This window comes from Pagrus major, chromosome 10 (genome assembly GCF_040436345.1).
Source record: "Pagrus major chromosome 10, Pma_NU_1.0".
Classification (NCBI taxonomy): domain Eukaryota; kingdom Metazoa; phylum Chordata; class Actinopteri; order Spariformes; family Sparidae; genus Pagrus; species Pagrus major.
Window position 1 is genome coordinate 20,027,707 of NC_133224.1, and position 26,484 is coordinate 20,054,190.

Sequence of the window (26,484 nt, forward strand, 5' to 3'; positions counted from 1 at the left end):
AAGCATTCTTAGAATAGTTAACACTCAATAAGGCTTCCTCGTGATACAATAAAACAAATAGGCCAAGGACAAACATAGGAGCCAGGGTGGCATTACTGTCTCAGGTGCATTTTATTAGACTAATGGATGTGGTTAGGTGTCATTCCATATGAAGTTAACAATATTATGTAATGCAATGTAACTTATATTATCCAATTATGACTATGCATGACTTGAACAATGTTATACTGCAACTGTCTTCTCTGGATGTGTTTATGTAGCATATCAACCTGACCCCTGAAAGACCCTCTGGAGCCAGAGAAAAGGAAATGTATAGAAATTTCCTGGAAGTCCCCTTAGTGTGTCATAAAGGAAGGGGTGTCTTCCAGGGGTTAACAGGAGGCTTTTACATCAGACAGGATAGGTATGTTTGCATATGCATTACTAGGAGCCAACATGCCATGTCAAGTGACACACATAGCTTCACTTACACAAATACTTGGAAACACTGATAAGTTATCAAGCCTACACGTTTGCCTGCTTACCATTTCATAAGCCTATGCAAGGTGTATGTGTACACAAGTGCATGCACACATAAATCGGTGAGTGGGTGTAATATAGAAAATTATTGAAAGTGTTTAAATTGCATAAAGAAGTGATTGACAATATCAATCTGTGTCTGATGACAATATCACCAGTAATGGATGAATGAATTGATCTATGTGATCTATGACATTAATATATTACCCTGCAACCAATAACCAAGTAGAAGTCGCTATCAATTAAAAAAAAGCTTTTCAAAGTTATGATGCCAAAATGCTAAAAAAATGTGATACCGTAAGTGAAGGACTCATATGCATTTAATATAAGTTGATTTCAATGTTTTTTCATGGTATTTACCTAATAATTTTGTACAAGTGTAATTTTCTACACGTTCTTTTATATTTACATATTTATATCTATACTCTCTTGTGACTCAGCTTTAATACTACATGGTCAGCACGGTGTTGAGCTGAAGACAATGTTGACAGATTGTTGCACTGTTTGCACAAAGGGCTGTTTGCTTATGTCTGAGCCAACATGAGAGAGAGACAGAGAGGAGAGGCAGACAAGGTACGTGCTGCGAGCCATGCTTCATGACCAGAGCAGGGGATTGAGGTGGGAGGTGAGGGATGTGTGGGGACTGCGGGGGCAGGGGAGTCCAGTCACAGTGACTCCTTGGTTGGAATGGGACACAATTATTGAATTTGAGATGATTTAAAAGAGGAGGGGTGATGTAAAGTCGAGGATGAACGCAAGTGATCTTTCCCCGTGCCTCACTTACACAAGTTAATAAACAAAGATGGCCAGGGGTGACAACAACCAAACAATACGGAGGCAGTGTACCGCTGTTATATGCCGTGTGTGTGTGTGTGTGTGTGTGTGTGTGTGTGTGTGTGTGTGTGTGTGTGTGTGTGTGTGTGTGTGTGTGTGTGTTGCTTTCTCATCCAGTTTTTGGCTCACAGCCAGCTAGGTCTACTCCTCTGGCGCGACAGAAGACAGGAAGCTAACATAAAAGAATGGGGGGACTGTGAGGACACAGGAGCCAAGGCAGGAGCCAAGACAGTAGACACTGACAAGGGCGGAAGTTATTGTTTCAACTTACAGGCACCCACAGTGACAAGAGTCTTATCACTCTATTGAACTTCGTATGATCCCATAGTGATTCCCCAAGTCTAGAGAGCATTGCAGTCGCCTCATCTCTTTCTTCCTGCACAAATGCTGTCATTTGGCCTATGAGTAAAGCATTTACCCACTAAATTATCAAGTGGTTGCTGGCCAATAAACACAAAACTGTAAAAAAAAGATATGTAACTGTATAGACCACTTCTCTTGCAACTATTCTTAAAGAATGGCTGTAAATGGTTGAAATCTCCCCCTATGAAATGTGACAACCCTTTAAGACCCTCATACGTCACCAGTTTTCATCACAGCTGTTCATGTGAACATACGCGACCAAAGTTTTCTAATATTCCATCTTTAGCGGTGGTGATTTCTCCTGCATGACTGTGGCAAGTCCTGGTATTATCACAAAGCTAGACAGAAAGAGATGGAAAAGCATGGACGCTCGTTTAATATTCACAACTAGCACCAAAGTCATCAAATAAAAAAGAACTCTGCTTCATTTCTGTACCAGTGGTGCTTTTTCAGCAAACAAACATGTGCGCCAACCCGGCCAGCCTGCTGCTGGACTTAACAATTCAATAACATTGTCACAATAGCTAGCTAGCTAGTTAGCTACTGAGACATCAGCAAAACTCCAAACCCTTGGTTTGAAGTGTGCCTCTGAAAAAACCTCAGTTTGGAGGGCCATGTAGCCCTGACACTTCACCCTACCCCTCTATCCCAACTAGCTGGCACAGGCCCCACAAGTCCTTACAAAACCCAACGACCCATGTCACCCCAGCACGACACAGAGTGCCCCCAGGTGATTCCCGGTATGCCATAGACCACTCGGCTCCCCAGCCTCCATGCGCCCCCGCAAATGTCCTATAGGGCCAAGGCCAGCCAACTGCAGAGAACACCCAGGACAGCCAGGAGCCACCAGTGCCCCTGGCCCCATGGTAGAACAAAGGTCTGAGGAGACCCCAGTTAAGCTGCAACAGAACAATCTAATCCTAAAACCCCAACACCAAATAATGCCAGGACAACACAAGCCATCAGGCCACACACAAACCTGTGGAGCCCAAGCCCGGCCGCACACCACCACCATCAAAGCAAAGGGGGGGGGGGACATCCAACACAAAGACACCCCAAGACCCATGCACACCCCTCAGAGACTCAGCTCCTCTCCCAAACCACTAAACCCAAACCATCTACCATCATTAGCAATGAATAAGACAGTGTCACACCAAAAACTAATGCATAGAGAGAGACAGCCCTAACAGCAGTCACAGACTCCCTGACCCCCCCAGTGAAAGAAAAGAAAACAAACAAATGAACAAACAAATAAAACAAACAAGAAAAAAATAACACAGAAAACACATAGTTATTATAACTTAAGTACAAAAGTACATAAATAATTCAGAAATGAGGTACATAAATGAAATAAAACAATATCATCGATAAAATACATCAATAGAACCTAACAATAATAAAATACATAAATAAAATGTCATACAAAAAACACATAAATACATAAACAGATCAAATTCAATCAAAAGCCAGATTCCAGAGGTAGGTCTTGAGTTTGCTTTTGAACCTATCATTCCCTGCTGCCCTCAGGTATTCAGGCTGGCTGTCCCATAGAAGCAGGCTGTGGTAATAAAAGGGGCAGGAGGTGTATTGGGATTAGGCCTATGAGTCTACATCCAGTCTAGCAGCTCTGCGAGGCTGTACTTTGGAACAGCTTTGCTTTGAGCACCATGCTATTGCCATGACGCTAAAATGCTCACAGTTACAATGCCGACATGCTTACGTTCAGCATGTTAGCAATTTGCTGATTCGCTAATCAGCAGTTAACACCAACTGTTGCTAATGCAACAGTTGGTGTTAACTGCTGATTAGAAAAGAGTCATGAGTTTTGCAAGTATTTAGTCATCAGCATCTCCCAAGAGAAAGCTGGTGGATGACAAAAGTTATTACAAATCCTCCTGATGGGGAAATGTTTGCATCAACTTGCAAGGAGAGCCATACAAAAGTTGTTGACATTTCAACCAAAACCACAAATGTTATTCTCTTGGTGACACCAGAGGGAAAGTAAGGGGATCACCAAAATCAAAAAGGTTTCATCTTCATGGGACCATGAATGTCTTTAAAAAATATTTCACAGCAATCCATAAATAGTTGGACATTTTAACCTGGACCAAAGCAGTAGATACACATCCACAGAGCCACAGCACTAGCATGGATAAAAACTACCAATAGTCATTCCTCGTCCGGTGGTTCCCAATTCTGGTCCTAAAACTGCTCAGTCAATTATTTAATTAGATTTATCTGGCATCTTGTTTAAATTGGCCAATATTTGACAGGCAGAATACAGAGTACACAATATCAGAGAACCACTGCTTGACAATTTCTCTCTGAAATTTTAATTCAAAGCACTCATACCATGCAGTGTTTCCTCTATAACAGCAGAGCAGGTCCGCAGCTATATAACATTATCCCCAAACACAATGAACTCAGTATTCGTATTTGCAGCAGTCAGAGTTGGGGATGCGTGAGGATTATAAATGGTACATTCAGTCAATGCCACCATTTAGCACTCGGTTATTGGTTTTTGGTTGTTTAAAAGTGCAGTTGGCAGCAACAAAGGCACTGCTGCCGGTCTTGCTACCTACAGTACAATTATGTATACTCATATACAGTACTATTACAACAAAGTTCAGTAAAGATGTAGAGACAGAACAGCTAAAAGTAGGCCACTCATTTTTCAAAAGAGGGTGTGTTATTCAGCTGACTGTGTAGAGATAGACTATATATCAAAAGGACCAGATGTCTTAAGGACCACTGAACTCTATCATACGAAAATATTTAATTCCACACAGTCTATTCACAGTGTGAATAGGGTAATCTTTAAGTAGATTCATTATTTGACTTTGCTGGCCCCATACCTACTGATTTGCAAGGGATTGCTGTAGTGTTTACAGGTGATGACCTGACTGACCTGAGGAACAGGCTGCTGCCTCTGCATGTCTTAGCATTAACAGGCCCCCCACATGTGAGTTTCCTTAATGCAGAGCTTTGGAACACCCATTTTTTCAGAAGCCCAGGAGTATGAAATACTGCAGCTCTGTACAAATATGTGTCCTCCTGTCAGTGGGGACCTAAGCTCACACACCTCAGACTGCTGTTGGAAAAAAAACCTTGGGAAAACACTGCCATCCCTCCACATCCCTAGCTTTTCTAGTTCATTTACAAAGCATTGCTTTTGAAAAGGAATGAGTCATAGCTGCCTTGAATGCAACCGAGTTTTGAAATTGCCTCAGCCAGCAGCCGTGACACCATGATGACTGCAGGGTAATCGTTTCGGGTAACTCCGACTGTCAAAGTTACATACATTTTTGCCGCTCACAGGCTGAGAATCCACAGAAACTTACCTTGTAAGAGTTCAGAGTGAGAACTATCCTTGAGCAGAGCTTGTTTTCATAATGTTGTCAGACACTTAGAATAATAACCTCAGCCCATGAGAAGCAGAAACAGGCAGTTTTAATGCACAACAAAGTACTAATCATATACGTACAAAAACATGTAAACATATGGCCCAGGTTTAGTAATACCACAATTCCCCTTTAAATTCCATACCATTTAACCTTTTGACACCAACAACATTATATCCTCTCTCTGTCCATGGTCCCACTTTCTCACCTAAGCCACCCCAGAATATGCCCCTTATATCTTTGGCCTTCAGATATTTCCACACTATCTACTGCCCTGTGAGCAATTTCCTGTATCAGTTTGTTTTCTTGTATCTGGTATTCTCCCTGTTGCCAAGCTGCCTTGTGTGGTATTTTTCTGGCCTAGCTGCCCCTAGCCTCACACCTTCTCTTATCCAGTGGCCTCTCATCACTTGTCATGTCCACTACACACTCTTCACAGTAACTACCACCTGAACATCCTGGAAGACAAGTTAGATAAATACTGACAAATGACTCTACCCAGTTAGAGCTACATTATTGATTGTTCAGAAAAAATTAACATGGTTTACCAAGGAATTTTTTTGGTTGGTATTAATCCACTTAACAAATTGGCCGTCACTGGAATTTTAACTATCTTGTAACCTTTCCACATGGTTCAGATATTGAGCAAAAGACCACTACAAGCTCAGCTTGTAATCTCCACGGGGACACATTCACTGGTCAAATGCATAATGTTTAATGTATACGATTATAGAAGTAAGACAATAGCATGATTCTAAATTGCAGAAATATTAAATTCCAATTAAAAACCACTAAAAAGATTGTATTGACACAATTGTCTCTTATCACATTTATATTAACATGAAAAACATATGTCTAAAGTAGTTTCCTGGTAAGTTGTAGCACACTGTTACCGCAACTTCTCATGCCATTTCCTTTTTATAAATAAAGTTTTTGGAATCAGCTGGTGTCATGTCTGTACTGTATGAGCATGGGGTGGGATGGGTTAAGGCTACTACTAGAAAAAGGAAAGGATTATGCGAGACAATTTCCGTTAAACAGTGAACAGACTGGCCTCAGTACGAGCCAACACCGGCGTGAATGTATCATAGTTCAAAAAACACATCCGGGTGCCTCCAGAGCCACACAGCAGACGGCTGTCCATGAAAGTGCTAGAAAACGTCCAAGAGAATGAGAAATCATGCCTGAAGAATGGTCACAGTGGAATTTATAAAATGCATGTAGGTGAAGCCAGCATTGTGACTGAGCAGACAAAACCTCAACTGTGGTAAGTTTGACAGTGTGTACTTCATGTCTCCCCCAAGTGGTGAAAGAGTGGGACGACACATGAGAACCCAAACCCTCTTTTAGCTGTCTTGTCTGCTGTTTCCCCGAGTTGCTGGCAGCACACTGTAGTCCCTGAACTTCCCTTCTTCTTAAACTGCAGGTTTTATAAACATATATTACAAAAAAATGTCTCCTTACAATTGCACACATTGTTTTAGACCTCTTAGTTTGTTGGCTTCAGTAATTTATACATTTATGTTTAACAAAAAACAAAACTGTCAACTTACTGGAAACATAAGCTTGAAAGACAATGGGACATTTGTCTAACATCAAGCGATAATCTGATTACTCCAGTATACAGTATGCGTGCTTTTAAAATTTAAAGCCATAGGAGGTGAGGTAAAAACAGTCAAGCATTGTTGCAGGCTCAACATCTCGTTTGTGCCGTGCTCTTGTTTACCATTTTGTTTTGGCAGTACAATCGATTCTACAATCGATCGAACGGTTGTGGTTTTATTTTGCAGCTAATTCAGTGTTTTTATGAATGAATACCACACTAATACAAATCCTTATGCATCTGGTTACAATAATTATGTAGCTGCAGGTCTCCCCTAAGTGAGTCAGCGTGTGGATAGATCTTGAACTGCCTGGAAGGAGATTTCAAGATGGCCTTTTAGCCCAAACATGACCTCAAACACAAATCAAGGTGTGAACAACCTGACAATGGTTTACATTCCAGGGACTCCCCACTAGTCTGAATTGAAAATGTCTTAAAAAAATGTCTAAAATGTCTAAAATCTTCATGGAATTCAGTGCTCACAGTGCCTACTGACTGGGACAACTCAAATGTTGTGTGTGACAAAAGGCTTATTCCAACACTGTCTCCTAGAAATTATGTTTATATTCTACTGAAGTATTTTGCCAAATATGTAATCAAGGAAACATAACTGCCTCCTGGGATTACGCTCAGGGGCATTGGTTCGCTGATTGAAGGAAGGGCTACACTGTTGTTGGCGAGACTTTGAGGCAGACAAGCCCAGGAAGCACTTTGCTTAAGATTAGAGAAATATCCTGGTTTTGGTTAAATAATAACGCAAACACTGAATGGATCATGTTTCCAGGCATGTTTGATTGTGTAAATATTTAATCAAGAGCCTGATCTTTTGCTAAACTAAACCAAGTGCTGTGAGTGCCTAAAAATAACCATAAACTAGAGCTACCGCCTGGCAGTTATATGCCTCCGCATATAATTGCTAAACAATGAAAGAAGTTCATTGTTGTAGCATTATCAGGGTAAGATCTGTCTTGCACACTAGGGCAGTTTGCAGGAGATAGTAATGCAGCTGAGGCCATCATTCTCTCCCAGCCAAAAGTATCTTGTCCCATAAATGATAAAAAATCTATCAATCTAGGGGAACCTTGATGTGGGAATGTGTACTTTTCCATGTTGACAGGCGCCAACTTAGTGAAACATCAAACCACAAACAAAAAACTTATCTGATTGTTCATGCCAAAACCAACACTTGCATCACTCACTCCAGTGTAACACAAAACATTTGATATAACAGAAAGCACCAACCCCATAACACAAAAAGGTCATCCAATAAAAAGCCACAGACATCTAAGTGAAACACAGTCTGTTCTTGTGCTTGATCAAATATTTCAGTTAACCCCGATACTACAGCAATACTTAACAGAACTAATGTGTCCTAATGTGTGATTTTTCCTTTCCTTAATTTTTACCGTTTCCTAATATCACTCGAGTCAGGTGGCTTTTCAAACCACAACCTTACATTTCACAACACACCTACCACCACAGAAGTTGATGTAACTGCTCCAATATAAAGTGAATTATATTGGTCTAAGCTGATCTGATCAGCTAATCAGGTTTAAGAAAATAATTTTAGGTGAAAGAAAGGCCAACACATTTTAGGTCCGGAAAAGTTAATTACACTAATGCAATGCAGTAATTTTCAGGGATACAGATCAAGAAGTACTGTAGTTCTGAAATCTACCAAGTCTCCCATTTGGTCCGTCACGTTTCTTCTCACGGGACTAGACAAGTGTTTCAACTGCAGACGGGATGTAAAGGACATAAGGCACATGACTGTGTAGCTGTCCCATTCTTACTCCAATGTCTGTTTATTCTAGTGCGCTTGTTGCCTCAGAGATATTTTAGGTTCCATTGTAGTTCTTCGACCTCTTTCTGGAAATTCCTCATGGGTTTGTTTTCATGGCTATCAATTTTCGTGGTTGAAATACCACCCATTCTTCAGTCATGATGAAACCACCTGAACTGTCTCAGACGAGATACATTTATAAACAGGATTAAAAAGTAAGGAGAAATACGTTGAAGTCACAATTGTACATTTTTAATAGTAACTTCAACATATTCATAAAATGAATGTTTCGTTCTGCTCACTACTTTTTTGTTCTGTGCTGATTGACAATAAAGAGATCTTGACTCTTGAATCTTGAAAATGTTTATTTAATAATATCACCCGTTGCCAGTAAACCCAATTACCTGTGGAATGTTCCAAATATGTGTTTTTGGATCCTTCCACAACTTTCCCAGTCCTTGATGCCCCCATCCCAACTTGTTTAAAATATATGTTGCTAGAATCAAATTCAGAATAAGCAGATATGTAAAAAAAAACTAATGAAGTTGATGAGGTAAAACAATATATTGTCTCTGTATGTAAAAAAAAAAGATCAGCAAACTATCACATTTTGTTGCATTTATGTTTTGCACAGCCTCACAACTTTTTTGGGATCAGGATTGTGATATAATGTACAGAATCAAACCATCACAGTAAAAAGTGGTCCGTGTTGTTTTGTTTCTCCTGGGATTGTGTACCACTTCCTCAGAGCATGCATGACTGGCTGACCCTTTTTTGGTTTTGGAGCATCCTCAGTCAAAACAGGAACAGCACTGGCTCAGCGTGCTGGCATACAGCTTTGAAGTGTTGCACAACATGCAGACAGAGTTCAGACAGTTTGCAGCGTGATACTGTTTACAGCAGCAAATTTAGAAGTATCATTTAAATGACACTGTCTGAAATGATTATCACATCTTTAGCCAGAGAGAAAAATAGCTCTCCTCCTTATTAAGGTTTATTCAGGATTATTACTCAAGTTCACACACTATGGCAGTTTCATCTCTTGTGCAAACATTTCTATCTGTAGTTGGCAGTAGGGTATGGGGAGCTTTTGTGATGGCTGAAGTGAAATACTACTCCAGGGTTCAAAGTAAATGAAGAATTAATCCCACATGAAGAGGCTTTAAATGTGTTTTGTAGGTGACTCCAGGTATATATCAGTAGAACCAGTGCTACAGCCATCGTGGTTATTCATGCTTTCCATCTATACTTTTTCTAACAATCCAAATTTCAACTTTTATGATAAGTTTGGAGAAAAAAAATACATGATGGATGCTTTAATTTCAAACACCTGGTTTTGGTTTTGAGGGTCCCTGTACCCACCTAACTGAAATGTTGAAAAAAGGCTCCTTAGTGTTTGACTGACAGACGGCCTGTCCAATGGGAGCGTGGCAGGGTGTAAAGTGGTCCGACAGCTGTGTCCGCCTCGTGCTTCTTTTCTGTCAAAAATATATATGCAACCAGCTTAAAGACCATTGTACAGGCTACGGTATGTATACATCAAACACACAAACTGCTTTGGTCATACTATCATTTGTATTCAGCACAACTGGTAAAAATAACTAAATATATGTAGATTGCATTTGTTTATAAAAAAAGGGCTGAGCAACCTGTCTCTGGTTGAGGTTTGTCTCCAGTGTGGCCGCTGCTCTCCTCTCCAGCCTGTTTAAAGCAGTCAGAGTCACAGCACTCACACAGAGCAGTGTCTCCCTCTGGGGCACGCCAGCTGAATAACAGAGAAACATACTGATAATACACCTAAGCTGAGATGCCCCAGCTAAATAGATACACTTGGCTGTTATAGGCTGTAACCAGAAATCACATGCAATTTGGTCTTGCATGTGATTGAACTGATGTATGAACTGATTTAAGGTCACTAGCAGTTTGGCAGCCTAACCTGAATGTGGGCCTCTGGAAGAAGCAGGCTTTATCAAGGTGGCTGTGTGAGTTTTCTTTCAGGGTGGCCCGAAGGTGGCAGATGATGAACATCTAAAGAAAGAGAGAGAAAAAAGTAAGCTACATTTGATATAGGATTCTTTCATTCAACAGTACACTGTAGAAGCAATATGAAGTGTATTAAATAAGCCCAATAAATTACACAAATGGCACCCTTTGTACTAAAATGATGACTCCAATTATTATCATTCAGAAAGTTATGAACAACCTCTTGTCCAATAAGGCCTTGTTACCTGTTCCCAAGAATCCAGGTTGAAGTGGAAAGCTTGGACACTGAAGCATAGTCTGTTATCTTGCCCCCTAGGGAGGAATTTAGACGAGGACCCTGGCAATACACTGTCCATTAGACATCTGTAACAGTGGAGCAAGACATGCTGAAATGATTCCACATACAGCATAAAATGTCAGACAGGACATATCCAACCTAGTCAAATAAGTGTTGAAAATTGAAAAAAGACTGAATAATTGGACAGGTTTACCCATGCTTGGTGATAAACTTGTAGCTTGGCAGGGAGAGAGGGTCAGGCTTCAGTGTAGCTACACAGTAGTCGACATATAGAATCAGAGGAGGGTGCAGAGGGGCCTCCACACTGGCCTCCAAAAACACTGCTTCCCCCTGCTGATACACCGAGGAACTGCGGAGAGAGGTACAGCCATCTGCATAGGAACAAACAGACATATTTCATCAATCTTAATTTCATATGGATTTCAGAGAGAAACAATGTTGTCAGAGAAATCATCCACCGATACATTCTAGATTCAATAAGACAGTGGTTTCACCTGCCATGGTACGAAGAGAGAAGTGCAGAAGGCCAAAGACACTGACAGTGGATGTCATGGGTAACCAGGTTGGGGTTAATGGTTCTCCATTCACGGTCTGCTTTCTGTGCTCACATAAAGATATGGGACAGGTAATACAATTACAAAGTGTTGATGGCAGCTAACTGCAACTCAAAAGTTTAAGAGTTTAAGCAGCCCAGTCACCAGGATCAAATGTTAGCATTACATGTATAGGGTACATTTGTACGTTTTGTTCATGTATCAATATTTCTACAGTCTTAGTCTTATCACGTTCATATTACATGTATTCAATCCAACTTTCATGTCAGGAGGAGGAGGGGATGGTGGAGACACTTGAAGTGAGCGAAACTACTAGATATTTTCTTGCAACATGAAGGAAAACATACTGTTTCAACATATCTGTGCTTTGCAGAAATGTATATTGCCAACATTTGTTCTATTGACTGGGTTGGCATTATACATATGCATTATTCATACAGTAATAGGACATCGGTCTTACCTCTTATAATGGCACTCAACAGGTATGACAGTAGCGGCCCCTCTAACTATCACACTGCCTGTAGAGGTGACAACCAGGGCAGGAAACAGTACCAGCTGGTTGGAATAAACAAGCCACTCACCATGAACCTGGGTAGAAGTAATTATTCATTAAAGCATGAATGAAAAATCTCCTAGGATTCAGTGCAACCATATACTATTGTTGGTATCATGATTGTAAAAGAGAGGAACAGCACATTGTACAAATAAGGTAAGCTTAAACTTAAGAGTCTAATGTACTTCGTGGTGCTGTATTAACAGACTGCACACACATGAACACACTAATGTAATGTTATTTGACATACAGGCAAGGCTTTTCCTGCCTGGCAGACTTTTTTGTGAGTGTGTCGCTCCTTATACACAAGAAAAACATTATCACCTGACCTTTTCCCTGGCTAACCTCTTGTTTTAAATCTCTTATCTTACATTTGACTCAGTGCCACACTCTTGTAGCCCCGCAGAGATGACCATTTCAGATTCAGATATGGGTCTCTTCGGTCCGCAGGTCCTCTGCTGTGTTGAGTTAGCTCCGAGTCGAAGATGCTCAGGTTTGAAAGGAATACTTCTCTCCAGGAAAAACTTTCGCTGTGCGATTATTCTCACGTTGACTTCGTCGCACTTTATTTCTAGACTTTTTTCAGCAAAAGAAACGTCGCGCACAGCCAACAAAACCGCGACTAAGGAGCCGAAGAGTGTATATTTAACACGGGTCGCCATTTTTTGGCGTAAAAACAAGCAGGCGTTTCATTAATTAGCGTAAAATGTAATTACAGTCGGCTAGCTTCAAAGACTGTTTCAAACATTGTAAATCTGATACTCCAAGAAAAATAAATAGGACAAACTAGGCTACAACTTAAAAACGATGAAATATTTGATTATGATTGAATCAAAAATATTATCCTGCAAAATCTCCACAAAAATTAATTAAAGCTAACTCTGTCTGTGCTCATTTCCCGCTCCGTATTAGCTTTAATCCACTTTGTTCCCATAATGAAACAGCTAACACTAATTAAATTTTTTCCAAGATGAAGACAGATTCAGAGATCCCAATAATATTCTCAAAGGAATTGATTTTTAGACGTGTGAGACCGACGACAACATAGATTCGCACAAATTAAAATAAACTGACGAAACGCTGAAGGCGTCCTGAAGGCACCATCGTCAGGGGGAACAAAGTTCAGGCGGAACTCGAGTATTGTAGCAAGTGCTTCGAAGGGACGGTTATTGCAGTAGCAACCGACGACAGCCGGATGAACATGTCAAGTTTTGAACGGCTAGAAGTCAAAACCGTTAGGTAAAATGCGAAATGTGTGCTTGGTAGAGACAAATACTAAAAATGGATCAAAAGTTTGTGGAAGCGGAATCTGAGGGGATTGACTGGGGAGGACGTGGAGCTACTGAGGGAGAGGAGACGAGCAAAACCTTATCAAAGAATGTCCACACCTGTCTTCCTTATCCACTGACAGACTCTGTTAAATGTTCTCTAATAAAAGGAGACTATCTCTACTTCCACTATGGCTGTGATGGACAAGATGACAGAGGCTGGGGATGTGGCTACCGCACCGTTCAGACAATGGCTTCCTGGCTGTGTCATAACTGGTTTCCACTTAAGGACAAACACAGACCTCCACCAAGCCTCCCAGAAATCCAGCAAGCCTTGGTCACAATGGGGGACAAACCAGGCTCGTTCTCCTGCTCCAGGGAGTGGATAGGAACATTTGAAGCCTCCCTGGTCCTTGACTATTTCTATGATGTGCCCTGTAAGCTGGTACATGTCAGAGGTGGAGGGGCAGAGCTGGAGCAGGTTGCAGTGGGAGAGCTCCATCAGCACTTTGAGAAGCATGGGTCTCCAGTCATGATGGGAGGGGACAGGGACAACTCTTCTAAGGGAATATTAGGGGTGTGCACAGGGGACAGTGGGAGCTACTTGTTAGTAGTTGACCCTCACTACTATGGATGTCAGCTGGAGAAGACAGAGCTGCAGAGGCGTGGGTGGGTGGCGTGGAAAAGAGTCTCATCTCTGGATCAGTCTTCATTTTATAATCTGTGTATGCCTCAGACTGCCAAAAAATGAACAAAAACTAAGTGACAGACCTAATTGTGTCTCAGAATTACAAATGAATTATTTTTCGTGCAGATGAACAGTTGTGTGATTTTCTCATAGATGCAATTAAACATGTTTTATGGGACATATTTGCAATGCATTGTCTGCATTTATGATTCAAAATAAGCTGCAGTGCCATCCTGTGGATGAAATCAATAATTACAACACATTAAAACAAACTGATAAAACAATTTGATGATCACTTTATTCATTATTGCTTTATTAAATTCATATCTTATTGGATATCTGGTAAGTATTTCCCTTATTGATTTTTTTTTTTTTTTTTTACCAAGCTTCAAAGTAAATGTCTTTGTTTGTATTTATTTGTATTCATGACCTTTTACATTAACAGATCTGCAGAGTAATTGATAATGAAAATCATCATTAAATGGACTTAATGAGACAGACTCCAGTCAATTCCCCATTTTATTGCTTACATTTTATAATCTTAATTTGACTACATCTTACTGCCGTCGTATGTGTTTTGAGTTGCAAGAACTCCAAACCCTTCTACAGTGGTAACACACTTAAAACAGAGATCGCACCCACTTCATCTCAGTTATCTGGCACACAGTCATTATAGAAAATCTGAAAGTTCTTGTCAACATCCATCCTTCCCTTGAGAAATTTCTCCAGGTTCTTGAGGGGAACTTCCACCATGTGGTTGTTGACACGATCATTCAGCCCATAAGCTGCGAACACAGGGAACTTGTAGCGCACAAAGTATGGTGCATTTTGGTCAAACTCGGTGCAGCAGTAGGCCGACCACATGTACTCTGGTACAGCCACTCGGTCCAGGTTGTTGCGACGGATGGTGTGGCCAGAAGTGGTGACCCCTGTGACCACAAAGGCTTTGCCACGGCAGTAGTTGTTGAGACGTTTGCGGATGATGTCCTGGTGTTCTGCCCAGGGGCCCAAGTTGAACTCCCTGATCTGGGGTACCACGTTCGTCAAGCTGTAGGTGGAGGCTTTGTCCAGAGGGTCAGCCTGATGCTCATCAGGGTTTAGCTGGCCACGTTCATACTGAACCACATCAGCATAGTCCTCCAGGACTGCCTGGGAGTCCTCAAAGTTCATATGCATGCTTGAAGATTGGGGGAAGGGCTCCATGTTGCTGCTACTCTTTTCTGAAGCCAGCTAGGGAAATAGAAGGAGAAGCATACCATTACCTCAGATGTGATTACATCTGAAAAGTTAAAAGGACAGTTCTCAAAATCAGAAATATGTGCTATTCTATAGTGCTATTTATCCATCCAGATTGTTTTGATGGGAGTTGTCAAGAGATATCAGCCGTAGATATGTCTGCCTTGTCTTGAATATAACGGAACTAAATGGCATTTGGTTTGTGATGCTGAAAGCGGCAAAAAAATATTGAAACAGTCTCAGTATCACCACGTAGAGGGAAGCGTGCATCTACTCATGGATGAGAGGCTTGTTCTCATGACAGCACAGGATGAAAACATTAATGCATCCTCCTTGGCTTCACTGTAACTTTAGCTAACCTCCCGTCCATGAGTTGATGCACGATTCCTTCTACTCGGTGATAGTTTGTCGGCTGTAATTCAGTAGAAAGAATATAATTCCTACATGAATTTACAAAATGCAAGGTCTGTGGATTATCTAGAGAAACCAAGTCATTACTCCTGGTAAGAAAACATTGTTGTCGAGTTTTTCAAATAAATTTTCCATCTAATTCCATGATATTTGCAAGAAGGCAGACATCTCCAAAACTCTGCAACTCGTACCAAAACAACTTACTCTACAGGTAAGAGGACAAATAAGTTTGTTGGAGTTTAGGGTGAACTGTCCCTTTTAAAGCAGGAAATAACTGATTTTACAGTCAGACAATTTGCCACATTCACAAAAAACATATTTAAAAGTATGAGAGTACAAGTACTGAGAGTACAAGTACTAGAGCCTAAATGGTCAAGGGAACAGTATCTGATTCAAATACCATTCATAGCCAATAAAGTGGCTTATCTCAAGCTTACTGTGTTGCCCATAGCAGCAGTATTAGAGTTGCCCCAGCTCTAAAAAACTGCGAGTATTTGTTTTTTGTGTCTAAAGAAATAATGAAAGACTTGACATGTAATGATAGATGTACATGTGATGAAAAGTATCATATAGAACAAGAGAGATAGTAAACTGAGGGAAAGCACACATACCTTTATTGGATTTGGGTTCAGACTGAAAACAGACTTGTAATAAATCCAAATGAACATTTTAACTTCGATTAAGCTTGAAAGAACACTCACCTGGGCCTCAAACATCCAAGGGAAGTCCACCTTCTTCTCCCCGTCTGACTTCTTAAACGTATAGGCAGAATAGATGGGGATGTGTTTCTGCGGGTCGTATAGGGTGACATAACGGGGTTTATCCTCATACCTCTGGCAGATCTTCTTAAAGGAAGTGCTGAGGTAGCCTCGGGGCGGGGTGCCCATGTACAGAGAGTCCTTACAGCGCTCGGCGTGGTTGAAGTCCCCCACTACTCCTGCCTGGGCCCCCTGCAGCAGTACACAGGTCAGCAGGCTCAGAACAGCTGCCAGGGGTAAGGCACAGTTTTCTGATGGAGGTTTCATCACGGAGGGTCTCTTTGCCTTGATCTTTCTACGTCTGCTTGTATGTCTCTTTCTCACCTGTAACACACCACTGCAAATCCACTATTGTCTGACAAGTACAGCCTCAGTCTGCTCTGACTCTATCTTCCCTTCTTGCCTCGTCTGCACTTCTAGCAAACTGGCCTTCCATTGTAAAGTCTTTTCCATATATTCAAAGTGCCACCAGCGTTGTAGCAGTAATTCAAAAACAGTGAATGTTATCATGCACTGAGAGCATTTTATTACAGTGAACTGCAGAGTAAAAAACTATGCTGAATTCACACTCAAGAAAAAAGAGGACCTTTCCTTAAAGTTGTGCACAAATAGCTTTAGTAATGAATGAGAGAGACAATATAAAAATGTAGGTCTGGAAGAAACTGAGGATATGGCCATGTAAGTTAATGTGTCAGAGAAGAGTAGGAGTTTAGATCTCTTATTTACATGAACAGTCTTTTTACACAATTGCAAATCAACCATATGTTTCAGCTGCAAGAGCTTCCTCACCTTTAAGTCCACTCTCTTCAACCATTATGTATACTAATTATCTGGAGTCTGTAGTGTCAGGACTACAACAGCAGTGACACCCTGAAAAGTTGAATTTTAGTGAAATCAATTATAATGCTATTGCTGTGGTATATGACGGTTTCACGTAGGCAATTAATAATTACGTAAAAATGTAAGGTAAGAGGATGAAATCTATGCTAAAAAGGCTGTAAAATGTTTTGTATTGTTTTGTATTGTATTGTATTGTAACAGTTTTAATTTAAATGTGTTAGCTTTGTGAATGACAATAAGCAATCCACATTATATCACAGAAATCTGAATGAAAAGACACTTTAATGACAGTTTGCAAGGGTTTATTTCTGCAAATTAGACAATCAGATGCATTTTAACACATTTTCAGCAAAACTACTGTCCAGCTAGTTTTAAATCAAGTGTTCAAAATACAATACAGAGTACTGTTAAGCTATTCAGTTTCATTTGTATTGCTATCAACTCTAAAGTCCATGTTTTCTATGAATTAATTGAGCTTTTGCAACAGGCTATGGACCCTGTCACAGAAGACATTTGGACATGTAACAGTAGAAAAAGCACAGGTGTAATAAATAAATTCAGTCTGAGTTCAGTTTAGTTCCTCTAGATTCCGGTTCATGGTATCATGCATGTTGGTTCAGTCTCACAGTAATGATGGTTTACTGGGACACTTGAGTTGAACAGAGCCAGACACCTGTGCTTTTCTTACTATGAACAGCCCAGTCACCAGAATAAAATGTTGGCCGTAGTAGTAGTAGTTGGTAGTAAATTGTTCTGCAAACCACATATCCGCTCACGTTTGTAAGTGTCATGGGCTATGAACCAAATTAACATTTCTACAAAACTTGTCCTATCATGTTCACATTACATGTTTATGACCTAACTGTCATGTCATGAGGTGGAGGGGATGGGAGTGGAGTTACAGGCAAGAAGGCTGCCCAGCCAGTGTCAATAGTTCAAGACTGTGTTTCAACATTTGTAAGTGTGAAACCATTCGATATCTGTTATGAGGGATCAGGACGTTTCAACATTTGTAAGCTTGATATAACTAGATATTTTTAAGGAGACCTCGAGATTTCCATCCATGTCTGTGGTGACAAAACCGGTGTTTGTAACAAGACCTTGGGTACATCTCCTGCTGTGTTTGCTGCGACCAGAATGGGTATCTGGTCTGGTTTTTATGCCTGAACCTCAACCTTGTCATAAGATCAAAGTGAAAATTGAACTTAAGAAATGTAAAGTTGCAACATTACAAAATATTAAGTTTTAACATATACATAGTTTGCAGATACAAGCATTGCCAACATTTATTCTGGCGATTGGGTTGCTATGAAAAATGGCTGCTGTGAAAAATGCTTATTAAAGAAGTGGAAACAACACATGAGTTGAGGCAAAATGAGGCAAAATGGCCCATAGCCGTGTTACACCTAAACATTTGCCTATTCAGTTTTACTGGAGGCTGGTGGGACACAGTCACCTACAAAGATCTGAAAGTTTTGGGCTACATAAGTTGTTTTCTTGAGGAACTCCTTCAGCTTGGGGACAGAGATTTCCACCACCTCGTTGTTCTCCTCCTCATTGAGGCCGTAGTGAGCATAAGATGGGAACTTAAAGCGCTCGTTAAAAGGTGTGTTGTGGTCGTAGTCAACACAGCAATAAGCTGACCACAAGTACGTCGGCACTGCAATGCGGTTCATGTTTTCCCGGCGGATCATCTTCCCTGAGGTGGTGATGCCTGTGACGATGTAAGCTGTCCCGCGGCAGTAGTTGTTAAGCCGTTTGCGGATGATGTGCTCCTGTTTGTTCCAGACTCTGTTGCTGAAGTCGGGCACCATGGGCACGACATTGGTGAGGGTATAGGTGGAGGCTTTGTCATCAGGGTCGTCCTGATGCTCGTCTGGGTTGAGGGAACCGCGCTCGTAAAGGATGGCATCTGTGTAATCGTCCAGGACAGCTTGGGCATCTTCAAAATTCATGTGCATATAACCACGTGGGAAAGGCTGCATCTCATCTGTATCAGACACTGTTGATAACTGTGGAGGGAGACAGACCCAGTGCAAATGAGAGGATAATAGAAAGTGATTTCACAAAGGTGTAAGAATGAAAGCTTTTGCAGAAAAAATACTAACATGATTTCTTTACCTGGGGTTCATACATCCATGGGACATCCACACATTTCTCTCCATCTGAGCGTTTGAAGGTGTAGGCAGAGTAGACAGGTATATGGTCCACAGTGTTGTACAGCGTCACGTAGCGTGGCTTCTTGTTGTAACGTTGACAAATGAACTGGAGGGAGTTGTGCTCCAGGCCAGTCGGTGTTGTTGCCATGTAGAGGAATTCTCTGCACTCTGGAGACAGCTCTTTCTCCACCCTCCCTCTCACTGCTGATGTTATTATGTTGACAAGAAGGAAAGCCGTCTGTGCCCAAAGTGCCATCGTCAGGAGGGCTTGATGTCGCTCTTGACAGAGGTTAAAGCTGTAAAATTTAGTCAAGTGTGTTTCTGTGAGCCTCTACAAATGATTGAATGTGTCTCACACATTTCACACTCTGCTCTCTGTAATCAGGACTCAATATGCAAAACAGCAGGCCTACAGTTCTTCCACCTCAGTAGATCCACCCACAGCAGACCAGCTGCAGTAGATAGCCAATAGGGAGACATCAGTGTCTAATTTCTTCTTAACCTCTGCAAGTCAAGCACTCCTCCAATACATGTTTACAATTCTGGTCAAGTTCCTAATGTTTTCAAAGATACCATGGATGTCATGCTGCACAAGTTGTGCACTAGACCAGGGCTGCCCAAAGTTTGGCCTGCGGGCCAAAGTTGGCCTGTCATATGGTTAATCTGTGACGCAAGTTGTTTTCTAGCAAAAAAAAATATTAAATTGATTTTTAAAAATGATAATAATAAGGTCCTTGTCGTAAGCATTAGTTAATCGGTAATGAGGCCTCTATAAGTCCTTATTAGATACTTATAAACATTTATAATTGATTACTTAGTAATAGCATAGTAGCTGCAAAAAGCATAGTTAACTGCTAATAAATGCATCATAAAGTATGCGCTAATCTTAATAATGTAACAAAAAAGCCCAGTAAAGGTTTAACAATGACATAATAGGTAGGTTTGTTCAACACAATGAAATTGTTGGTGATGCTTTTATAAACAATTCTTAGAAACTATTAACACGTTTTTTATAAGTGCTTATAAATATTTTAAAATCTAACTAAAAACATTTTGTTTATTATGCTATTATCAATACTTTAGTCTTAAGGACTTATAATAATGGCCTTATGACCTATTAACTAATGCTTATGACAAGGACCTTAATATAAACTGTTACTGTTAATTTTTTTTTTAAATTGCACATTTAAAGTTGCCTTTAATGGATATGAGACAGTGGAGACTGACATAAGAAAAAGGAGAGGGATGACATGCAATGATGATCCCTTGCCAAATTCAAACCAGGTTCAGTTTTATGGCATGTGTCCTTGAAGTTACCAGGCTGCCCTATAAAGCCCTAAATGGTGAGCAGTTACTTACTTTGTACTCTGTGATTCTCTTCCTCCAAAACATATTTTCTACACGACTATGTTCTCCATTAACACACACACACACACACACACACACACACACACACACACACACACACACACAGCAGCCTAGAGAGTGCTGAAAATCAGTATCCAGGGGTATTGGTCAGAGTATAGGTGAAGGCTTGTCTGCTGAGCTGGACTGGTGCTGGTCAGGGTTTAGCTGGCCCCAGAGCATCTGACTAATCTTGTTCAAACAGTGAAGCTATTATGTAGCTGTAAATTGCTCACAGAGGGATAAAAACTTCTTCTCAGCAGCCAATAAATTGTTCAAAGAATCTCATCCCTTTCTGCGTGGATTTCTAAAAACTAGCTAGTGAAACTTAATCAAACAGCAAAACACAAGTTCACAGATTAATTATGAAACACACACAGGGTTATAAATACAGGACCATTTCATTAACAAATAAGGGATGAGAGACCATTACATGAAATTTAGTGGGGAGCACTAGAAATGCCAGTGCAGAACTGCACATCACATTATACAACGAAACAGTTTGGGGTTTTGTCTGTGTTTCTTTTATTGTTTTTATGGCTGTGTTATTGATCTATAAGTCAGTAATGAGTTATCTTTATTTACAATTTCAAAATGTTTGTAAAGATAGAAAAGGACACATCCACAGTAAAAGTTCTAAGTAATATCCTGGTTTTAAAAATTGTATTTATTCATATTCCATTCACAAACATTAACTCAGATTAACTCAGATTATGATGGCACTACTGAGGGTCAGGAAAGATGGTTTCTCATGTGATATATTACATCCACTGATCATCCTGTGAAAGGCAAAAGAATGACTAATGCAGGGTAACAACAGAATGTCAGAGGCACTCATGCACAAACTAAAATTCCCCATAAAGAAAATGTTTAGCTACTTTGAACGCCCTCTTCTGACCTGTGCTGCATGTTTTATCACCTCTCTCACACACAGTAGACCTTATTTGTGTTGGCAATGCCTGTTTCTCATATATATCCTTTTATTTTTACTTAGTATTGCCTTTAAAAAAATCAATTTGCTAATTATTTAAAAGTTGATACTTCATCTGTACACCACTACCATATATACAAATTCACCAGAAGCAGTAAGCAACACAGAGTCATATGAGGTAGAGTATATCAGGAACATGTGGACTGTGAAATCCACCTAACCAAGGCTTAATCTGGTTTACATGTCTACATGAAATACACGTGACATAAATGGATGAATTAGAGTTGCATGATGGGAAAGGTTTCTAGCATGTCCATGCATGAATTATTAAATAGGAAAGACATTGTTTTTTCAATAAAAAAATTATCAGTTCTTTTTTTTCCAATATATGTTATTCTGAAGGAGTTACGTAAATGTCTACTGGACATATGCAGTGGACACCATAACACAATAAAATGTGATTGAGGAATAATTATTAAATCCTTTAATCCAGATTTTACTATTACTTTTCATATACATTATTTTCTGTGACTGAAAATACAGCAATCCACAGCATTACGTGCCTAAGGGTATATTCTACCCATTTAACTTATACTTAGATACGGAAGCCCAAGGGCCATGCATTCATACATTTTATTTCTTCCGTTTTTCCGTGATAACGAGTTAATTTCATTCGTTTTCTCGAGATCTCGAGTTATTATATCCAAATAACAACTGCTGTTTTCCCGAGATAACGGCATAATTTTCTCGAGATCTCGAGATAACGAAATTTTGTTTTCCCGAGATAACGGCATAATTTTCTAGAGATCTCGAGATAATGAAATTTTGTTTTCCCGAGATAACGGCATAATTTTCTCGAGATAACGAAATTTTGTTTTCCCGAGATAACGGCATAATTTTGCCAAACGAAATAATGAAAATAACGAAATTTTGTTTTCCCGAGATAACGGCATAATTTTGCCATTATCTCGGGAAAACAAAATTTCGTTATCTCGAGATCTCGAGAAAATTATGCCATTATCTCGGGAAAACAAAATTTCATTATCTCGAGATCTCGAGAAAATTATGCCGTTATCTCGGGAAAACAAAATTTCGTTATCTCGAGATCTCGAGAAAATTATGCCATTCGAGATAACGAAATTTTGTTTTCCCGAGATAACGGCATAATTTTCTCGAGATAAAAAATGGCTTCCAAATATCCACTGTAGTGGACACCATCTGTAAAAGGAGTTTTGGGTACTTGGCTGATACTTGACAGTAAGGTCATGATATCTGAGGCTGTGCTGCTTCGATTTTGATCATTATTTTTCTAATCTTTCTCTTGTAAATCCCCCGGTGCCCATTACTGTGCAGTTACACTTTATTTCCTTTGGTGGTGCTAATTGGTCATCTGTACTGTGGCCCATTCACACGTACTACCATTAATCTGATTCTAAACCTGCAACATGAAGAGCTATCATGAACTGGCTCTTTCCCTTCTTAATGATTACAATTTAATTCTAAAACACATGAAGCCAGGCCTACTTAACACTGCTTCTGTTATAGTGTACTTGAGTTAGTCCTGTTTATACAGTAGGTGCACTTCAGTAAAGGCTTCATCCATGACTCCAGTTCCATACGTCCCATCATACTGACATACTGGTCAGCTCTCTCTTCTTCTTGAAGGTGTTTTCTGACACACAGCCCCTGTAGAAAATAGTCAAGTCACTGTCTATGTCTGTCTGGCTCTTCAAGAAGCTCTCCAGAGTCTTCAGTGGGACTTCAACCACACTCTGCTCAGCCTGTTCATTCAGTGCATAGCCCCCATAACCAGGGAACATGAACCTCACCTCATACGGAGAGTTACGGTCGAACCGGGGGCAGCAGTAAGCCAGCCATATGTGTTTTGGGATGGCCAGGCGGTCCCTGTTTTCTCTCTGGACAGTCGCCCCAGAAATGGTCACACCTGTCACAATGAAAGATTTGCCGTGGCAGAAGTTGTTGAGGCGACGGCGGATGATGTCCAAGTACGGGTTCCAGGAAGTGTCCAGGACGTTTGTGATCAATGGGACTACATTGGTCAGAGTATATGTGGAGGACTTGTCATCTGGCTCTGATTGGTGCAGGTCAGGATTCAGTGGGCTGCGTCTGTATTCTACAGCATCTGTGTAGTCCTCCAACACAGCCTGGCTGTCCTCAATCAGAGGGGGGGTGTCTTCAGTCAGGGGAAGTGCTCTCATGTTGCCACTCTCATCGTCAGAAACCAACTGTGGGGAAGAGAAATGACAGGAATTTGGTGTTTATTATATTAAAAGTGACTGTATAATGAAGGCCAAGGCACTTAAGCCAATGAAAAAAAAACTTTAAATGCAGTGTGACTAATGTAATCCCAGCAAGTTCAAGGACTTGACTTGATTCCACCTATACAAATGACTTGAGTCACATATAGCCAATATAAGGCTATATAATTTTAAAAAATGATCTTATTCATCTTTTTAAGCGTAAAGGGTGAGTTCAACTTTTATTAAATGATGAGTTGATGACATGATAGGGTCAAAATGTATGTTTCTGTAGATGTAGGTTAGCCTTCACTGCACTAAACTAAAGGTTAGCTGTCTTTGTGCTAAGCTTTGGTTAGCTGTCTTTGTGCTAAGCTAAACTAAAGGTTAGCTGTATTGGTGCTAAGCTAGGATAATCAGGTGCTGGCTCCACATATTTAGCTTACAACATAAGACTGATATCAACTCATCCAACTCTTAGCATTGTTTGGGTGATTGACTGGTGACTGCTGCAAGTCGGCCCAGCGTGAGCTCCATACAGTCTTCTTCACTAAATCCTGCCCTCAGTAACTAGCAGAATGGCAGCCAATCCAAAATTGAATATGCTTCTTCTGCAAACCTATCTCAAGGTTCAAGGTTCAAGTGAAATACAAGCAAGAATCTACTACAATTCGAGTTGCCCCAAAACATTCAGCTTGTCACAGGCTTAACACTAACTGACAAATAATCCAAATACATTAGTGCTGTTCTCTCTACCTGTGGCTCATACATCCATGGTGTGTCCACCCTCCTCTTCCCATCAGACTTCTTAAAGATGTAAGCTGAGTAGAGGGGGAGGCGGTGACTGCTGTCATACAATGTGGCGTAGCGCAGTTTGTCTGTGTACTTCTGGCAGATCCTCGTCAGGCCGGTTCCCTTCATCCCTGCAGGTGGTGTTTGCATGTAGAAAAAATGGCTGCAGTCTCTGAAGCTGGTGGACACACTGGCACTCACCAGCGAGGACACCATCAGCAGGGAGAAGGAAAGGACGCAGGTGCAGAGCAGGTGCATCGTCACAGGACTGGACAAGATGAAAATAATATGAAGCCAGGTCATTTCCTCATCATCTGGGGTTTGACATGTCCCATCACAAACTTTGATGTATGAAGACATTCCATGTGGTGATGAGATGTTCTGTTCAACATGTCGTCCTGTATTGGTGATTTGTGTCATAATCTAGTAAAGTATAACGACTGTTGGACAGAGACTCAGTATGCAAAGCAGCAGCAGCTCGGAGTGGGTTTATTGGCTGGAGTTGACTTATCTGCTCCTACAATGTGCAGCCCTGCACCTCTGCACAGGCTTCTGTCAGGCTGTGTACATGTTGTAACTTGAATTGCAATCTGAACATACCTTTTTATTATACACACTGTTTTATGTTGATATTTTATAATTTTTTTTGGGGGGGGGGGGGGGGGGGGGGAGTGGAGACACAACCAACCTCTACCAACTATATAGAATAGCCAAAAACTAGAGTTTTTTAATAACAAATGGAAATGAGACAGAAGTTATTCACAAGGAATGACGGTGGGATAACATATCAGAGACTTAACTGCTCTATAATTTATAGATAAGGCAGTTTCTGACACAAATGTGAAGCGACATCTCACCATAGTCTTCAGAAACAACAACAATCTAAAAATGGTTGCTGAGAAATGGCTGGATTTAGCATAATCATTAAAGTGCATTCAAATTAGACTGAAGTTGGCAGGAACCATTAGAAAATTCATGATCAAGCCACACCCACACAGTCCTTATGAGGCAAGTCAGTCAGTTTTATTTATATAGCCCAAAATCAAAATCACATTGCCTCAGTGGGCTTTACAATCTGTACAGTGAATGACATCCTCTGACCCTGAACCCTTGATTCAAGTAAGAAAACATTCCCCAGGAAAAAAGCCCTTGTAGCAGGGAAAAAACAATGAAAGAAACTTCAGGAACAGCCACTGAGGAGGGATCCTTCTCACAGGACGGGCAGACATGTAATAGATGTTGCATGTACAGGACAACAAAATCACAGAATATACTAATTTAATTGAAAGATTATGTGACACTAGTGGATTATATAAAATATAAGTGAAGAATGTGGATTTAGGAGAACGACTGAGCAGCAGAGGCATCGCCAACTGGTGCACAGGCCAAGCATCGTCCTCTGCCCCGTGTTGACCTGATAGAGGACAGGCCACCAAGTGAAGTCTTTCATGGTTTGATAGACCCCACATGACCTGTGGATATGACTGATCCTAAAGTGAGAATACAATAAAGAATTACAAGGATTTAAAAAGTTGTAGTATTTCATTTTAAAAAGTACACATTTACATTGAAATTTAAGTAACACCTAACACTACACAAATAAACATTAGAAAATGATGATATCCTGTTTTGGTTGATTTTCTTCTTGTATTTCTTGTCTTTTCTCTTTGTTGTATTCAAATGACTAAAGCATTATGGTTATTTATATATTTTTGAGCCATTCAAACCTTTTGCATATGGAATATATATTCTTTGATGATGTTTTAAAACACATATAAAAATGTACGCACATAAAAACATTTCAGTAGTAGCTTTAAGTAGTTACTCATCCGGTACAGGTGTTGCTCA

At 40.5% G+C, this 26,484-nt stretch overlaps 4 protein-coding genes across 4 annotated transcripts; 1 reads left to right on the top strand and 3 right to left on the bottom strand.

Annotated features, from left to right (window-relative positions):
• Window positions 1-8,850: 8,850 nt before the first annotated feature.
• Window positions 8,851-12,553, bottom strand: LOC141003376 (zona pellucida sperm-binding protein 3-like). Its single transcript, XM_073474700.1, has 8 exons — window positions 12,263-12,553; window positions 11,799-11,926; window positions 11,279-11,382; window positions 10,978-11,155; window positions 10,732-10,849; window positions 10,440-10,531; window positions 10,153-10,268; window positions 8,851-9,981 (listed from the first exon to the last, which is right to left on the bottom strand). Exons 1-8 carry the CDS (start codon window positions 12,551-12,553, stop codon window positions 9,893-9,895), a joined length of 1,116 nt encoding a protein of 371 aa, XP_073330801.1. The 3' UTR covers window positions 8,851-9,892.
• Window positions 12,554-13,091: 538 nt separating this feature from the next.
• Window positions 13,092-14,029, top strand: ufsp1 (UFM1-specific peptidase 1). Its single transcript, XM_073475280.1, has one exon. The coding sequence runs from the start codon at window positions 13,173-13,175 to the stop codon at window positions 13,908-13,910; it is 738 nt and encodes a 245-aa protein (XP_073331381.1). The 5' UTR covers window positions 13,092-13,172; the 3' UTR covers window positions 13,911-14,029.
• Window positions 14,030-14,495: 466 nt separating this feature from the next.
• On the bottom strand, window positions 14,496-16,519 carry LOC141003377 (endonuclease domain-containing 1 protein-like). Its single transcript, XM_073474702.1, has 2 exons — window positions 16,196-16,519; window positions 14,496-15,077 (listed from the first exon to the last, which is right to left on the bottom strand). Exons 1-2 carry the CDS (start codon window positions 16,517-16,519, stop codon window positions 14,496-14,498), a joined length of 906 nt encoding a protein of 301 aa, XP_073330803.1.
• Window positions 16,520-18,510: 1,991 nt separating this feature from the next.
• LOC141003378 (endonuclease domain-containing 1 protein-like) lies at window positions 18,511-19,507 on the bottom strand. Its single transcript, XM_073474703.1, has 2 exons — window positions 19,214-19,507; window positions 18,511-19,104 (listed from the first exon to the last, which is right to left on the bottom strand). The coding sequence occupies exons 1-2, from the start codon at window positions 19,505-19,507 to the stop codon at window positions 18,511-18,513; spliced, it is 888 nt and encodes a 295-aa protein (XP_073330804.1).
• Window positions 19,508-26,484: the final 6,977 nt, after the last annotated feature.

Coding starts and splice junctions, on each gene's coding strand:
- ufsp1 (XM_073475280.1), top strand. CDS start 13,173: ATGGATCAAAAGTTTGTGGAAGCGGAATCTGAGGGGATTGACTGGGGA.
- LOC141003378 (XM_073474703.1), bottom strand. CDS start 19,507: ATGGCACTTTGGGCACAGACGGCTTTCCTTCTTGTCAACATAATAACA. Junction 19,105..19,213: donor CATGGATGTATGAACCCCAG/GTAAAGAAATCA, acceptor CTCCCTCCACAG/TTATCAACAGTGTCTGATAC.
- LOC141003377 (XM_073474702.1), bottom strand. CDS start 16,519: ATGAAACCTCCATCAGAAAACTGTGCCTTACCCCTGGCAGCTGTTCTG. Junction 15,078..16,195: donor CTTGGATGTTTGAGGCCCAG/GTGAGTGTTCTT, acceptor CTATTTCCCTAG/CTGGCTTCAGAAAAGAGTAG.
- LOC141003376 (XM_073474700.1), bottom strand. CDS start 12,553: ATGGCGACCCGTGTTAAATATACACTCTTCGGCTCCTTAGTCGCGGTT. Junction 11,927..12,262: donor AGTGTGGCACTGAGTCAAAT/GTAAGATAAGAG, acceptor ACTTCTACCCAG/GTTCATGGTGAGTGGCTTGT. Junction 10,269..10,439: donor TTCCAGAGGCCCACATTCAG/GTTAGGCTGCCA, acceptor TCTGTTATTCAG/CTGGCGTGCCCCAGAGGGAG.